At 43.7% G+C, this 18,476-nt stretch overlaps 1 protein-coding gene across 1 annotated transcript in view; it reads right to left on the bottom strand.

Annotated features, from left to right (window-relative positions):
- The window catches only part of LOC120943452 (cytochrome P450 2K1-like), a 70,944-nt gene extending 60,850 nt beyond the window's left edge, over nucleotides 1–10,094 (bottom strand). Inside the window, exon 1 of the mRNA XM_040356757.1 lies at nucleotides 9,809–10,094. Within this exon, the coding sequence (XP_040212691.1) occupies nucleotides 9,809–10,003 (195 nt within the window). The 5' untranslated portion in view covers nucleotides 10,004–10,094. The remainder of the gene's footprint in view (nucleotides 1–9,808) is intronic.
- Nucleotides 10,095–18,476: the final 8,382 nt, after the last annotated feature.

The following is an 18,476-nucleotide window of genomic DNA, read 5'->3' as shown; positions in this document are numbered from 1 at the left end:
ATAATGGACGGTTGCTCTTCAGGACACCAGCCAGTATTCCCTTTCTGCTGAACCAAGTAGCTGACTTTCCCTTAACGGAGGGGGGTAGCCAAAGAACCAGGCCCCAAGATCTTTACAGTCAGTATTCACAAGGCCTCAGGACCGAATGGTAGCCTTCTTCCAATCTTCCAGCAGCACCCTCCAGTGATTCTAGACAGATCTCTTGGGGATGGCTCCCCCTCAGTCAGCTCTTCAGAACACTCTAGTCAGCATTTCTGCTCTCAGGCCTCCCATTCGAGGCCACATGGCAGCAGGTGCTGAGGAAGGCACAGAACCCCGTCCTAAGCTGGACTCTCCTCTGCAGGAAAATACCACGTCCTGTATGCTCCACCGAATATAAATATCCCTTCCAGCATGCATATAGCCCCTACCCTATTCTTGAAATTGGCTGAGATGGCATTCATATTCATGCTGCTTATCTGCATGAGTCACTCCTTTTCACCCAGCACCTTCCAAAGTTACTTGGATACAGAGGAGCCAATACATAAATATGCCAAGCAGCTCCTCCTAGCCTCCACTCACTACATCTGGAAACTTCTCCAAGGTTCCAGAAACAGGGGGAGGCACCAGAGATGCTACTTGCTGAGTCATCCAGCCTCCCTGAGTCACTCAACCCTGACCCAGATTCAACCCAGGCCTGGCTCTTAGTCAAACCAATTTTCCTATATGAACAAACCTACAGTATTTACATCTAGCACACTAGCTAAAGGGTGCAACATATATACAGTACATGCTGGGTCAGTGGCTTATAACAGAGAGACAAGAATGAAGATGACAGAACCAAAGCTTGCACTTTCAAGAAAAAGTCATTAGTAGCAGTTTCCATATTTTAATGCATTCAGGTTCTCTTTAAACATTGTTCTATCCACAAAACAATATAATTCTTACCAATTCAACCATATAATTTTTTTCCAGTTTTTGGTAATCTCTCCAATAATGTATTGATATCTGAAGCACTTACATACAGGTTTAATACAGTATATCAGATTGTAAGAAATCCATAAAAAGAAGTAAAAGAGCTGCCTCAAGAAATCTAAAGCATTAAAATATCAATGTTATAAATGTGTACTTTTTATATTAGAAGCTATTTTACTAAATAGCGGTGAAAAAGATGATGATGTTTCTTTAAGCAAACTTTCTACAATTTGGCACTATAACATTTTAACAGAGTTCAAGCGAGGTAACTACATGCTTGCCAACAGTACGAAATACCATTTGAAGTTAACCAGTTGAGTTCCCTTATGGAATAGAGCCTTTTATTTGGCAATAACTTTGTCAGAACTTAATGTGGTACCAAAGGTAAAATAAAAAAATGACATATACTATATGATGCAGTCTGTCACTAACATTAAAGGGATACTAAAGGTTCAGTTTTTAAAAACAAAAAAATAAACATGTCATACTTACCTCCACTGTACCGTTTGTTTTGCACAGAGTGGCCCCGATCGTCCTCTTCTGGGGTCCCACGGCGGCCCTCGTAGCTCCTCCCCACCAGGGCAGCCATCACAAATTTTGGGGCCCCCTACACAGCTTTAGGCAGAGCCCCCCCTGGAGCAGAGAACCTGAGGGGGGGGCTGTGCTGACGAAAATAAACAAGTGTAATCTCTTCTCTCCTGACGCAAGATAATAAGCGGGGGGGCCTGGGGACCATGGGGCCCCTTACAGGTGTACTGCAAAAAAATGGGAGGGGGGCCTGTAAGGGGCCCTGGGGACCATCGGGCCCCTTACAGGTGTAATGCAAAAAAAAAAACGGGAGAGGGGCCATCCAGGCCCCTGGAGACCATCGGGCCCCTTACAGGTGTAATGCCTGTACCCACCTGATGGCGGCCCTGCTCCCCACAAAAGCTAACCCCCTCTGGGAAGCTCTCTCCTGAGGGGATTACCTTGCGGGTGCGCTCCCGTGTGATACACTCAGCGGCCATAGCCGCCAAGTGTATGACTCGGCCACGCCCCTCAGCGTGCCGCGTCATTGATTTGATTGACAGCAGCGGGAGCCAATGGCTGCACTGCTATCAATCATCCAATGAAGAGCCGACAAAATCTGGGGGAAAGCAATGCGGGATCGCGCCCAGGGAGATTTGGGGGTCAGGTAAGTACGATGGCTCGGGGGGCTTACAGGCTTACCTGTAGGAAAAAGTGGTAGTACAGAGTTTACTACCACTTTAAGGTGAAAAAACATGAAGGTTTACAACCCCTTTTACATAGCACTCCCATAATTTAGTTTCTTATTAAGTTTCCTTATCAATATTTCTTAGTTTCTTTTCTTGTTATTATTATTAACATACATGATTTATATAGCACCAACAGTTTATGCAGTGCTTTTCAATATAAAAGGCAGACAGTAAAACAAACTGTCATAGGTGCTTACAATGCTCAGCTTTTATTTATTTAATAAAAAAAATCATCCAAAAAGGAAAAATAGAAAAATGTTGTAACTGCCTAAAAAGTGTTAGCTGAAGTTGGGCTTTAATTTGTTAGTCACTTATGTAAAATGAAAGTCCATATAAGTCTACTAGTGTATCTAATACTACCATAGATAGAGGAGCCACCGTAAGATATGAAGTGTGTTGTGGGCCAGGTCACCTGGTAAAAATTATAAAAAAAAAGCCCAAAAAAAATTAATGCAGCCACCACCTTTAAGGAATGGTAAGCTGCAATATTTTAAATATGAGTTTTTTTATCGATCTAATGCCCCGTACACACGATCAAATTTTCCGACAGCAAAAGTCCGCTGTGGGCTGTTGAACGGAAATTCCGACTGTGTGTATGCTCCATCGGACTTTTTCCGCCAACAAAAGATTGAGAGCTAGTTCTCTATTTTTTCAATGGAAAAAAATCCTATTGGAAAATCCGATCATCTGTAGCAATTCCGACGTGCAAAATTCCGACGCATGCTCGGAAACAATTCGACGCATGCTCGGAAGCATTGAACTTCATTTTCTCAGCTTGTCGTAGTGTTGTACGTCACCGGGTTCTTGACGGTCGAAGGTTCTGAGAACTTTTGTGTGACCGTGTGTGTGCAAGCCAAGCTTGAGCGGAATTCCATCGGAAAAACCATCCAAGGTTATTCCGACGGAAAATCCAATCATGTGTACAGGGCATTAGATAATGAATGCATACATATTTTTTTTTGGGGGGGGGGGGGGAGCAATGCTTTCTTTTGGCAATATTTTATTTATTACAGGTACTTGCATATATCTCCTACAATTTACGTAATGCTTTACATACCCATTCACACCAGTCTCTGCCCTCAAGGAGCTTACAATCTAAGGTCTCTAAATCGCATACTTGCAAATGGTAGGGTTAATTTTGACAGAAGCTAATTAACCTACCAATATGTCTTTGGAGTGTTGAAGGAAACCCACACAGGCACAGGATGAACATGCAAACTCCAGCCAAGTAGTGCCATGCTTGAAATTGGAACTGACGATCCTAGTGCTGGCAGGCAGAAGTGCTAACCACTTAGCCACTGTATGTTTCTTTATTTAACCACTTAAGGACTGCCTCCTGCACATTTACGTCGGCAGAATGGCACGGCTGGGCACATGCACGTACAGGTACATCCTGTGCTAGTACCCAGCCGTGGGTCGCGGGCGCGCGCCCGCGACCCGGTACGAAGCTCCGTGACAGGGACCGCGGGACCCGCGGACCCGATCGCCGCCAGAATCCCACGATCGGTCCCCGGAGCTGAAGAACGGGGAGAGCTGTGTGTAAAGACAGCTTCCCCGTTCTTCACTGTGGCGGCGTCATCGATCGTGTGATCCCTTTTATAGGGATACACAATCGATGATGTCACACCTACAGCCACACACCCCTACAGTTGTAAACACACTTGAGGTCACACATGACCCCATCAGTGCCCCCTTGTGGTTAACTCCCAAACTGCAACTGTCATTTTCACAGTAAACAATGCATTTTAAAAGCATTTGTTGCTGTGAAAATGACAATGGTCCCAAAAATGTGTCAAAATTGTCCGAAGTGTCCGCCATAATGTCGCAGTCATGAAAAAAAATCGCTGATCGCCACCATTAGTAGTAAAAAAATGTTTTTTTATAAAAATGCAATAAAACTATCACCTATTTTGTAAACGCTATAAATTATGTGCAAACCAACCGATAAACGCTTATTGCTAATTTTTTACCAAAAATAGGTAGAAGAATACGTATCAGCCTAAACTGAGGAAAAAAATGTTTTTTTTTATATATTTTTGGGGGATATTTATTATAGCAAAAGGTAAAAAATATGCATTTTTTTCAAAATTATCGCTCTATTTTTGTTTATAGCGCAAAAAATAAAAACCGCAGAGGTGATCAAATACCAGCAAAAGAAAACTCCATTTGTGGGAAAAAAAGGACGCCAATTTTGTTTGAGAGCCACATCGCACGACCGCACAATTGTCTGTTAAAGCGAAGCAGTGCCGAATCGCAAAACCTGTTGTATCTGTATTTAATTTGTAGCTTCCTTGTTGGCTGCATGCTTATTGTGATACTAAGGTAGCACACACCGGTTGTCATAGGATCCCGAGATCTCTTGTTACTGCACTCTCTTGTACCCTAAAACAATCATTGTTTCTTTGTGGACTTAGAGATTTGCGCTAACACCCAATTGAAGGTATATATATATCCCCAAAATAGTCTCTTGCACCTTTAGATCAGTCTATTATATTTAAAATACATCTATTTTACATGTTAGTCAGTTCATTATTCCTTATCCTCTACTATGGATTTTCTTACAGATCTTGAGACTCACAGGCATAATGTCCTAAATAGTTTATATGCCTTATTACCCTCTTCCCTATTCAGCACCAGTGCCTCTCTTACCAAAAAAGATAGACACACACTTTGTGGTCAATTTAAAAAGTTAGAAAGATTAATTCATTCTACAAATTTACAGTGGTGGGACAAATATTTCTTAGAAAAATATTTCGAGAATAGAATCTCTCCACGTGGCCTTAGAATCATAAAAACATGTTCTTTCCTAGAACCGGACCAATTGAAAGAATGGCAAGGAATTTCAGAGTTTGGTACAGCCAAATGGATCAATATTCTAATTGAACATAGGACTGCCAAGTACGAGAAACTCACCGGCCTAGTAATGTCCTTAGTGACAGAAATTCAAAAGTCAGACAAGATTGTTCCAACCGTCTGGCTGGATACTCTTCATAAAAATACACAGAGAGAAGAATCTCTTCTCATCAAAAATAAACTAGGTAAATTTAGTCGTGATCTGAATGATTACACCAATGACAGAGTCTATACATGGATGAAAAAACCTGTTGCTCCATCCACGACAACTACTGCCATATCAGTCTTTAAACAACATAACACCTCATCTCGTCCCCAACCAGTGTCCTTGGAGTCATTCAACCCAGACATCCAAACCTTGAGTAACCCTGGTACATCCAGAATACCATCTTTACTCTCATTGGTCTTTAGTCCTGCCCCCAGTGCCTCTGACCATAAAGATCATAAAAATAAAAATAAAAATAAATATAAAAATAATGATGACAATCAAAATCAGAATAATAATAAAAAATTCTTTCCAGTTCTCAAAAAGAACCCAATAAAAAATTCCCAAATACAAAACCACTCTAAAACTAAGACCCTCAGTCTAACTCGGAACAAATCATATTCCGATCTTCAGAAATTCTACAATAGAAGTAGCGAAAATCCTATACCTACATCGATACCTCCATCCATCCCAGTAAATATCCCACCAGATATTGATCCATCCCCTCCATCTCCAGACGGTGGAGGTGTAGGAACCATCCCTTTCTCCACTCTTCGTGTTTCTGAGGTCCTCCTCAGTCCTATACAAATAGGATCCTCGTCTATTACTAGGACTAGTATATCATCCCTCCCCCAAACTCATTCACCCATATCCGGCCTTCAGCCTCTAGTGGAATCTGGCCAAGATCCCGAAATGCAGGCATCTTTTTTAGTATTGAACCCCTCCCCAGCGGCCGTACAAAAACTAAAGCACGACGGAGAGGCTGTAGAGGGGGCAGAAATAGAAACCAAAACCAACAAAAAAGCAAATCCCCCCAAGTCACGAAAACAGTTAAAATCTTTAACCTCTCTAACCATGTCCTTGCGCCAGAAGAAACCATCCTGCTCAGTAGAGGATTAAATTTTGCCCCCTCATCCAAACCAGATCCTTATCTGTTATTTAAGGATCTGAACAAATACATAAGGAACCTCACCCTCAAACGTTTTTTTGAAATACAAAAGAAAAAACAAACAGATATATTGATCCCCACAACATCAGAGTCTATGGATTGTTCCTTTGAATTCGATAGTGACATCATCGAAATATTGGAAGAATTATATAGTGAATGCACACAAGACCAATTAGAAAACCTCACACAACATCCCCTTACATCACCACCTATTATCCACTCCACCTTAAAAACTAAATCTTCCTTTTACCCATACCAATCGAAGGGCCCCCACATTACCACTTTCTATAACATGGTATATGCAGATATCAAAAGACTATGTGCACACCAACCCTCTCATTCAACCAATTTAGGCTTTTTGCCCCCCCGTGAGAAAAAGGCTCTCTCTGCTCTTGCTGCTAATAATGATTTAATCATAAAAACAGCAGACAAAGGAGGAGGCATAGTTATTCAAAATCGTGAGGACTATCTAAAAGAAGCCTATCGCCTACTTGCCGATCAATCCACTTACAAAAAATTAACTAGAGATCCCCTTCCTGACTATAAAATAGAAATTAACACCCTTATCAAACACGCAACCCATCTACAGATTCTAGAAAAGTCAGAAATTTCTTATCTACTTAAAGATTTCTATAGAGTCCCGTATTTTTATCATATCCCTAAAATACACAAGGCCCTTGTCGACCCACCCGGCAGACCCATAATAGCTGCCATGGATAGCATTACGTCAGGTCTATCGCAATACATAGATTTCCATTTACAACCCCTAGCCCAGGCCCTGCCAGCATACATCAGAGATGGCACACACCTCCTAGAACAACTCAAACCCTACTCATGGGAAAAAGACTACATGTTGATGTCTTTGGATGTCAGTGCTCTTTACACCTCCATACCCCATACTTTTGGCCTTTCTGCCATCAAACATTTTTTATCTCAAAATCCTTACATGAACACCAGACAAGCATCCTTTATTCTGGATTGTACTGATTATTGTCTAACACACAATTATTTCTCTTTTGATGGTCAATTCTATTTACAGCAAAAAGGCACCGCCATGGGCGCTAATTTTGCACCCTCTTATGCTAACTTGTCCATGGGTTTATGGGAAGATAGGCATATCTGGAATAACAATCCCCATGCAAAAAATGTAGTCTTCTATGGTAGATACATAGATGACATCATTATTATCTGGAGTGGCACACAAAATGATTGCGAAGAGTTTGTCCAATATTGCAATTCCAACGACTACAGCCTAAACTTCACCTATGTCACAGATCCAGAAAAATTGGCCTTTTTGGATTTGGAATTATACCATCTAGACAATGCCATTCATGCTAGAAACTATTCCAAACCCACTGCAGGCAACTCCCTTTTGCACTTTAAAAGTTGCCACTATTTAAAGTGGAAAAACAATATACCACGTGGTCAATTTTGCCGGTTACGGCGAAACTGTACCACCTCCACCGATTATGCTGAACAAAGTGAGACACTGACTATGAAACTACGGGAAAAAGGGTATCCTGAATCGTTAATAAAAGAAGCATATACTGAATATACACAAGACCATCCTAAAGAAAGGAAAAAGCCTCCACATTCTGATCATTCGGCCCGCTTTATTACCAGGTTCCACCGAGAACATAAAAAGATGGAACTAATCCTAAGAAAACACTGGCCCATCCTCCTGGAGGATATACATCTTAAAACTATACTACCAAAATTACCCAAAGTAACATATAGGAGAGCGCCCAACATAAAAAATAAAATAGCCCCTAGCAAATTAAAATCTATTAACCCTAACCATTTACATCAGTCCCACCTGATACCCCTGATAGGCATGTTTCAATGCAAAAAAGCCCTATGTAAAATGTGTAGTTTCGTAAAACATGGCCAAAAAAACTTTACTGATAAAGGCAAAACATACACTTTCACTGAATTTTACAACTGCTCATCTGACCACGTCGTTTACTGCCTTCGTTGCCCCTGCCATTTGCTTTATGTGGGCCGCACGATACGCCCACTCAGGCAAAGGTTCGGTCAACATCGTAGAAAGATAGAAGGCGGGACAGATAAACATAGTGTCCCCCAACATTTTATCAAATTTCATGATAGTTGTACTGATAAATTAGAAGTATGGATCTTAGAACAAATCCCCAAAAACCTCACTGAAGCTGAAAGGTTCTTCAAGCTATGCGAACGCGAGACGTACTGGATATATATTTTAGAAACACTCTCGCCAGGTGGAATAAATGAAATGCTGGAAATTTCCACTCTCCTTTAATCCACCTAAAAAATTCCATCTATATAATAATAATTTTCTCAATTGCAGATACTAATAAATAGAAAATCAATCACAATATCAATACTTTTTTAATTAAATGACACTAAAATGTTTTATTAATAGATTGACGTCCAGATCTAGTTATAAACTTTTACCAGCGTTAGTATACATATATATCTTCCTTTACCCAATTAAAGCTATATATTCTTATCTTCTTTTATTAATATATACCTATTTTAAGAGAAATGTTTTATCTATCTATTTATGTGTCAATGGTGTTCCTGTATCCCCCAAGGTACTCCAGAGATATATCTATTATGTTCCTTTTTCCCTTTTATTTTTATATATTTTTTGTCACTGGAAACAAGCCCATATAACCCACTCCCAACGTTCATCTTTACATGTGGTTTTTTTCCAAAATAAGAATCAGTTCCTATTTTTGTCCACAAGATGGCGCACATTTTAATACTTACAAATAGACTTTCTCCACGTCCTTCCCCATGCTTGAGAAAGAAGCGCGCTTAGTCATCCGACGGCGCCAGCTTTGAAACGCCGTCGCAACTAGGTGACGTCACCGTGGTCTACGCTGCGCTCCGGGCCTCGTTTCCCACTACCCTCCCGGACCGGCTGTTTTACAGCACAAGACCCGACAGGTACAGGAGTGTTTCCGGAGAAACTACCAGCACAAACAACCAGCCCGGATAGACGTCCCTCTCATCCTCCTCTCCCAGCATCTGATTCTACTATTTCCTCACCGGATTTTAAGATTTTTAAAATGTAAGTTCACACTGCTATTTGTGTATTAAAAGCTTCATTTACGTTTTAACCTGGAGGCGCCTTTTTGTTTTCTTCTCTGAATCGCAAAACCTGGCCGGGTCCTTTAGCTGCATTTTGGTCCGGGTCTTAAGTGGTTAAAAACTATTTTAACTTGTAGAACTGTCATATGTAAATCAAAGGTCGTTATCGTAATTTAATATACATATGAATGAAACAGTAAATAAAACATAGCAATAACGTTGTTCATTTGCATCTCAATGACACTTGCAGTCACTATCTGCGAGTGATATTTAAACAGAAGTGGCTTAAGCCAGAACGGACAAGGTGCAGGGTGTACACCCTACACCCTACACCCTACACCCTGAGATCATTTTAAGATTTTATAGGGTGTGTCTCTATGCCCAAGATCTGGAAGTGCTAAAAGAATTTAAAGGGATGCTCCATCTGCTTTTTATACTATATGCCAGACAGACAAGTAGCCTTATTGTAAATATATTTGTAAATATTTTTCATGTATAAATATTAACAAGATCTACCTCCATTAGTGACTCGTGTGGCTTTTTCAGGTCCACCAGATTGAGGTTCCCAATGATAGGAAAAGGTTTAGGGCCTGGAGGCATCTTTCCATTGCTCTTCTTAGATCCATTAATCCAGTAGAAAAAAAATACAATGCAGACTGTAAAATACAATAGCAAGTCAATCCTTGTCAGGGCGTAGGTGAGAAGAGTCATAGTGAACGGCTGTTCTTGCAATAATGCTAATGGAATCGCTACACAACATTTATATGCATGGGATTGATTCTGAATATATCAATCTTAACTAAGGGACTTATGAACTTTAGCAGCCTGTTGTTTCATTGGCCAGTTTCCTTTGTGATTACATAATCTTGCAGCTATGTGCCTGTACTTGTTTAACTGTTTTGGTTTTGTTAAGTGAAAGCGTTGGGTATTTTCGGGCAGTTTTGATGGCAGAACATGATATTCACATTAATCAAGTTAAGGCGTAGACTATGCCTTAAGCAATATGTTCTGGGTATTGCAGAACAAACTCACTCAGGTTATATAAGCAGTTGCACAATTTGTAATAAGAGAGGTGGCATAGGCAGCAGATCTCTATGATCAATGTGATTTGGGATACATTTTGAATGGGGTATTGAAATCTCATTGACACCCTTTTACCCTCACCTTTACCCCCCTACCTACCATCACCTTTTAACAGAGCAGTTCTGTATGTGAAAAGCCTGCTGCAGACCAGGGCTGTCTTAATGAGAGGGCACACCTGGGCACTGCCCAGGGGCCCCAGCTGCATGGGGGGCCCCTGCATTTTCTCCAAAGCAGGATGTAGAGGGGTCAGAGTGCTGGGCGGATATCTGGGGTATAGAGGGGTCAGAGTGCTGGGTGGATATCTGGGGTGTAGAGGGGTCAGAGTGCTGGGCGGATATCTGGGGTATAGAGGGGTCAGAGTGCTGGGGGGATATCTGGGGTGTAGAGGGGTCAGAGTGCTGGGGGGATATCTGGGGTGTAGAGGGGTCAGAGTACTGGGGGATATCTGGGGTGTAGAGGGGTCAAAGTGCTGGGGAGAAATCTGGGATGTAGAGGCGTCAGAGTCCTGGGGGGATATCTGGGGTGTAGAGGGGTCAGAGTGCTGGGGGGATATCTGGGGTGTAGAGGGGCCAGAATACTGGGGGGACATCTGGGGTGTAGAGGGGTCAGAGTGATGGGGGGATATCTGGGATGTAGAGGGGTCAGGCCCCGTACAAACGACAGAGTTTCTCGGCAGAATTCACCGAGAAACTCGGTCAAAACCCGGATTCTGCCGAGAAACTCTGTCGTCTGTACAGTTTTGGATCGATGGAGCCGCCGAGGAGCTCGACGAGAAAATAGAGAACATGTTCTCTATTTTCTCGTTGTTCTATGGGAGAAGGCGTCCCGCCGAGCTCCTCGGCGGCTTCATCCCAAAACTCGACGAGGAACTCGACGTGCCAAGCACGTCGAGTTCCTCTGTCGTGTGTACGGGGCCTTAGAGTGCTGGGGGGATATCTGGGGTGTAGAGAGGTCAGAGTGCTGGGGGGGATATATGGGGTGAAGAGGGGTCAGAGTGCTGGGGGGATATGTGGGGTGTAGAGAGGTCAGAGTGCTGGGGGGATATTTGGGGTGTAGAGGGGTCAGAGTGCTGGGGGATATCTGGGGTGTAGAGGGGTCAGAATGCTGGGGGGATATTTGGGGTGTAGAGGGGTCAGAGTCCTGGGGGATATCTGGGATGTAGAGGGGTCAGAGTGCTGGGGGGATATCTGGTCTTTTTACCTGCGTTGTCTCCATTGTAGGGGCCCCAGAGCATTACTTTGCCCAGGGGCCCATGATGCTATTAAGACGGCCCTGCTGCAGACAATTATATAAATAAAATATATATTAAAGAATTCCGATCCAGAATAACAAACGTTGGGCTAATATTATATTGATAAAAATCTGATTGAGTGTGTACTAGGGGGCATGAATTAGGCTTCATTCAGACGAGGCGGACTCCATCGCTACTGGGTTGGCAAGCTCAGCGGGAGATCTCTCCTGTGATTTCCGCTGAGCTGGCGGATGACAGGTCCCTCTCTGCTCACTAAGTGGGTAGGGGCTTGTCGAGCCCCACTGTCTCCTATGGAGAGATCTGATGAAAACGGACAGCATGTCGCCATACGTCTGATTTTAGCGGATCGGATCGAGATGGATGTCAGCGGACATATCACCGCTGACATCCGAAGCTCCATAGGCTTGCAGGTCCGCCGACAAAACAGTCCAACCGAGTGAAAGGGGCCTTAGACCCTTTTCTCAAGGGCTTTTCAATTGGGCCCATCTATCAGTCTTTCAGGTGGATCAGATCAAAGGCTTCATACACGTTTATGGGTAGGTGGATGTAAACAAAGTTGTTGTCTATTTGCATCTGTTTCCATTTCCCTTACTCTAGACCTAAATGTGGCGAATTGGAGTTAGCCTGATGTAAGGTGACCAGTCCATTTATATCTGGCCACCCATTAAGCCATCACGGGGCTGCCACAGTCCGCTGTGAAAATGCAGACAAAAACTGACTTGGGCACAGATGTTACAAAACTGACTGGCTCTAATTCATCAGGGGATCTGCTTATGGATCCCTTGCTGAACAGAGAGCCCATGTGTGATGGGACCCATAGAGCAATCCAGTCTGACACAGGCATCTGTGCACAGTCTGCTTAAAGTGGTTGTACATTTTTACATATACCATTCTTCCTCTTCTCGAGTCCCCTGCTGGCGCACTCGGCTCCACCCATTTTCCATGTGCCACTATCAGTGTTGCCAACCGTCTGTATTTTTACGGACAGTTCGTAAAAACTGGCACTTTTTTCCCCCGTTCGCAAATGTCTGTGGTTGCGGGAATGTGCAAGTAAAAATAGCCAATATCGATTCGGCTTGGAACTGCGCATGGAGATTGGAGGCAGGGGGTGATGGTGGCTGCGGTGGCAGGGGGCGATGGAGGCAGGGGGAGATTGGAGGCACGGGTCGATTGGAGGCAGGGGGTGTTGGTGGCACTGCAGAGGGGGGTGGTGGCACCGAAGAGGGTGGGGGATGGAGACAGGGGTTGTTGGTGGCACCGCAGAGGGGGATGGAGGCAGGGGACGATGGAGGCAGGGGGTGATTGGAGGCAGGGGGCCTGGGGGAGATTGGAGGCAGGGGGAGATTGTGGCACCGCAGAGGGGGTGAAGGCAGGGGGTGTTGGTGACAGAGGGGGATGGAGGCAGGGGGTGATGTGACTAAATAATTTGCCCTTATTATATCGAAAATAACAAAAATATGTTTTTTTTACCTTAATGTCTATCTTAAATCACATTGCTATTTGCCTAGCGTACTTGTTTGTAGCCTAAATACTGAAATTTGTACCTAAAAATTAAATTTAGTAACTTTTGTGAAATGTTAGTAAAAACGTGGCTGCGCCAGTAAATTTCGGGTGTCGTGCCAGTAAATTTCAATCTGGTAGGTTGGCAACACTGGCCACCATAGGAAGCTGCTTCCTAGGTGGCACACATGCAGACTCACTGTCTGGGTCTATTACCAATGACTCCCTCTGCTATAAATCTGCCCAGTGAAGAGGCACAGAGCTGGGTGAGCCGCTGCTCTTGTGCATATCGCTGGATTGAGATCAGGCTCAGGCAGGTGTAAGGGGGGCTGGGGGTTATCCTCTGCAACAGAAGGTTTTTTACCTTAATGCACAGAATGTATTAAAGCGCTTGTTACCATATACTTGTATTAGAAAGTATCTTGTTCTCTTCCTATTGCTCCCTTTATTTGAAATTACTGGTGTTCCTGCCAGTCCCTCTACTTTTCTATTAATGACTGACCACACTAAGCAGGAGAGCATAGCATGTTCAGTTCTCTAGCAATGCTGGGAACTCAGTATGCTGTCCTCCAATAATCAGAATTATCCTGATGCCTCCACTGCACAGCCTTTCACTGGGAAGCTCAATGTACTGTTGCTTCTCCTCCCCCAAATCTGATTATTATAAATGATCTTTTGTTAGAAACAAATCACATGATCAAAGGATTGCTTTGGTTGAAGCAGATTGCATAATCTTGTTTTATTTCTTTTTTTGGCAGAAACTGAGAGGCATTTATTATTTGCAATGTAGCCGTTTTGATGCCAGGACTTAAAGTTCACACATTAGGGGTATGAACTATAAACGATCAATATGTAGTGGTTCAGATTCAGTTAGGAAACTATGCAACTTTTAATCATTAATCAGTTTAGCAGATAAGAATGGTAGAAATAGAAAACATTATTTCTAGACAAGGCAATAATATCTAATTGTGATGTAGGATACATGTTCAATGCTGGTATGAGTACCACTCGCTGCAGCACGACTGTTTGGCCTCTGGCTCTGCTTCACCCATTCCTAGTTTTTTTTTCTCTGTATGATTACAAGAGGGTGATACCTCTTGCTTTGCTTACATTACTTGGGTAGCCTTCTTTTAGGGGGGGGGGGGGTGTTAGAAATGGGAACAGCATATTACACTAAACCTGTAAGTAAATAAGAAAACCAAAACCTTTGCTATGGTGAAGACTGCATTTGGTAATAAAGTTGGCAGTGGCTTCACCCAGGACAGGGTCTCTGTGAAAAGAGGGGATTCCAATCCTGGGAAAGTAACCAGTAATCTAATCCTGGTGTCCTGATGGAATTGTGCACATACACCCAGGTTTATATAGTTGTTAATAAGGATACCTCCAGATGAATATTGCAGCAAAGTTCATTTGCAGGGGCACCTGGGGTTGATTGTGATGTGGGGTCTGTCTTTGTGTTGGAGACCTGAAGACAAGATCAGCAATGATTAGGAGTTCCTCCAGCCACTGTCCAACCAGCCTGGAACACAAATTCTCACAAGCCAAAAGCGCAGTGTCGCACAGGAACTCAGAGTCAGCCTGTCTACTGTGCGTCTAAGTCCCCAGTAGTTTCTAATCTCACATGTAACCTGACCTCTAACTAACAGAAATGGCCATCGGATGCCTAACTTGGCTCTAGTCTATGCTAGTTATTGAGCTCTAAACTAAAACTATCCATTGAATCCCAGAGCAGAAGGGACAGTGTTATCTAAAATACCTGCTGCATTTAAACTATATTTCAATAAACATGTTCACCTACTAATATACAGAAAGATGACCATTAAACACGTAAGCACCATATCAAAGACAGATGTAATTATCTAGTATAGTATATGTAAGATAGCGGCAGGGAGACAGATATACTTGTCACCTGTCTATACATATATACTGCATATATATATATATATATATATATATATATATATATATATACTGTATATATATATATATATATATATATATATATATATATATAGTGGTGTGTTGCTACGAGTTACTAACATCCACACATATTCATCCTGCTGCCAGACATCCATACGTCACACTTGTAGACAATGAAGAGTCTTTTGCTTTGTTTTGTTGTTTTATTTGGAGGATTGAATTTGGTTGGGGGAAGGGATATGGTATGCCCATAGAACAAATTGGTATTTGCCATGTTAGAGCGGATCCAGCTTTACATGGACAAATCAGATGGGATAAAATGGCGGACCCTAATCCTGACAGACTTTTCACCTCAGAACTTTCCGGCCTCTGCACTCTCTCTGCAGATCTTTACCTCAGGACACTTCTTCTCCTGCACATCACTTTTCTGTCACAGATTAGTACTCCTGTCCCACCATCTTCAGCCCACTAGGCCTCACTCTGAACAGGTCCCAGTAATTTCAATTGATGATCCTGAATAGGCCATGGGCCTGCAGTACCCCTTTTTGTGACCGTGGATATTATTTGAGGAAAATATTTGAGGATGGACTACTGATCCCAGCGGTCCCGACTTGCAAATCCTGCGCCCTCGGGCTGCATTGATTTGACACAAACTCCATAGTCTATTCTCTGGCTCTACACCCAGCTCCTATTCCCGGACACCTTTCCATGACCGTGACAGGAAAGGCTCCCTCCCAGCTCTCCTGGGCATGCCTCTTCCAGATCTGTGCCTCACTCACCAACTCCTGCCCTGAGTCCATCCTGAAAAATTTACCCGGATCATGCGGACCAACTGCTCTCCAGCTCCTGTTCCAGGACACCTCTCCATGACTGTGTAAGGAGAGGGTCCCTCCCAGCTCTTGAGCTCCTCCGCCAGATCCAACCCCCCCCCCCCGCCCCCTGTCTTTCCAGCACGCAGTCTAGCACTCCATCCTTCAGTTCACCCGGTCTACAACTTCCCCCCCAGCAGGCTGACTGAGAGAATATATAGGAGGCCCATCCTTTGCCAAACCTAGAGAAAGGGAGTCACCGCTCAAGGCAGAAAATTCGAATGATAAACCTCTTCACCAGATCTGAAGCCACGGGTGCTGGCAATGCATATAGCAATGCGAATAAGAAGGCGTGTCTAGACAGCCGCACTCCGAAGATGTTTCCTTTGTTAATAAAACAGGATCACAAGATACATACGATAGCAGACAGGATACCAGCTGACACGTTTCACACTATTACTTAGTGCTTAATCATAGCTATGATCAAGCACTAAGTAATAGCGTGAAACGCGTCAGGTGATATCCTGTCTGCTGTAGTATGTATCTTGTGATCCTGTTTTATTAATAAAGGCAACATCTTTGGAGTGCGGCTGTCCAGACATTCCTTCTTATTCGCCCTGCCAATCCTAGTTGGGGATTAGTCAGAGCTCCTATGTACACCCAATGCCACTCTTCCAGAACATTCTCACTGGAAACAGGGGAGGTGCCCAAAAGCTGAAGTACATGTCAGTCACACCCACTGCTACACTAACCACTCCCTGCCCCCTGATCAAAAAAACAGGCCTAGCTCGCAGCATAGACCTGCCTATATTTACCTGCACTGGCAGCTAACACCAAAAACCTCACATCTAGCACCTACTTGTGGTAGAGGGTGCTACATATATATATATATATATATATATATATATATATATATATACACATACACAGTGTCTCACAGAAGTGAGTACACCCCTCACATTTTTGTAAATATTTTATTATATCTATTCATGTGACAACACTGTGTCCTATGCCTATATACGTTTGTTAGTAGGTGTCTCTCATTCCCTTTTCTAAATCTTGGGAGGTATGCAGATGTCAGTGTTAAATATAGGTACCAACACGTAGTGTACAGATATCAGTGTTATATATGGGAAATAGCACTCACCAAGCACGGAGATATGGATTGTGGCCCCGCCCCTCAGCTGAATTACCAAGGGGAAGAGGTGGCTGGAGCAGCTGCTTCTGCAATCACCCCCATTACTCCACCATCAGTCTCTCATCCCAACCTGTGTCCTCTCTCAGCCCTGTATCAACCACCTGCAAGGATGGGCAAGAGGGACGGGCTGACCCTTTAATGGGGTCCCCTACTGACAGCTGGTCTCCGCGTGCCCGAATGGTCAATACACCTCTGCTCCTCACTCGCCCTCAGCATATTTCCACTCACCTAATGCAAAGTTGGGAGCATGAAATTGTCCAAAATGTCTTGGTATGCTGACGCCTTAAGAGTTCCCTTCACTGGAACTACGGGTCCAAGCCCAACCACAGAAAAACAACCCCACACCATAATTCCCTCTTCACCAAATGATTTGGACTAGTGCACAAAGCATGGTCCATAAAGACATGGTTGGGGTGGAGGAACTTAACTGGCCTGCACAGTCATGACCTCAACCTGATAGAACACCTTTTGGGATGAATTAGAGTGAAGACTGCGAGCCAGGCCTTCTTGTCCACATCAGTGCCTGACCTCACAAATGTGCTTCTTGAAGAATGGTCAAACATTCCCATAGACACACTCCTAAACCTTGTGGACGGCCTTCCCAAAAGAGTTAAAGCTGTTATAGCTGCAATGGGTGGGCCAACTCAAAATTGAACTCTACAGACTAAGACTGGGATGCCATGAATGTTCATGTGTGTGTAAAGGCAGGCGCCCCAATACTTTTGGTAATGTTGGCCCGGATTCACAAAGCACTTACGCCGTTGTATCTATGCGCCGTGCCCACAAACTGAGTTACGCCTAAAAATAGGCTTCATCCGACCGACGTAACTTGCCTAAGCCGGCGTATCGTAGGCGCATATTTACGCTGGGCGCATTTGCCGCTCCCATGGATTTTCTATGCACATATGCAAATGAGGGAGATACGCCGATTCACGAACGTACTTGCGCCCGGCGCATAATTTACGCGGTTTGCGTAAGTCGTACGTCCGGCGTAAAGTTATTCCCCATATATGAGGCGTAACCCATGCAAAAGGTATGGACCAGGGAACTCAAGCCGTCGTATTTTACGTTGTTTACGTTGTACGTGAATATGGCTGGGCGTAGGTTACGTTCACGCCGTAGGCAGTGATCCGTCGTATCTTAGGCATTCAATCTGACGTGATGCGTCCACAGGACGGCGCATGCGCCGTTCGTTATTCGTATCTATCTGGCGCTCGGCCCATCATTTGCATGGGGTCACGCCTCATTAGCATGGCTCATGCCCACTTCCACTTACGACGACTTACGCCTAAGAAACTCAGCGCAGATTTGGCAGCACTGGCATTTCGAATCCAATGCTTGTCTCTCTGCGCTGCGTCGGCGTAGTGTAAAAAAGATACGCTACGGCGGCATAAATATGCGCCGATGTATGTGAATCCGGGC

The sequence above is a fragment of the Rana temporaria genome, chromosome 6 (assembly GCF_905171775.1).
Source record: "Rana temporaria chromosome 6, aRanTem1.1, whole genome shotgun sequence".
NCBI lineage: Eukaryota > Metazoa > Chordata > Amphibia > Anura > Ranidae > Rana > Rana temporaria.
This window is presented reverse-complemented; position numbering and strand designations above follow the sequence as displayed.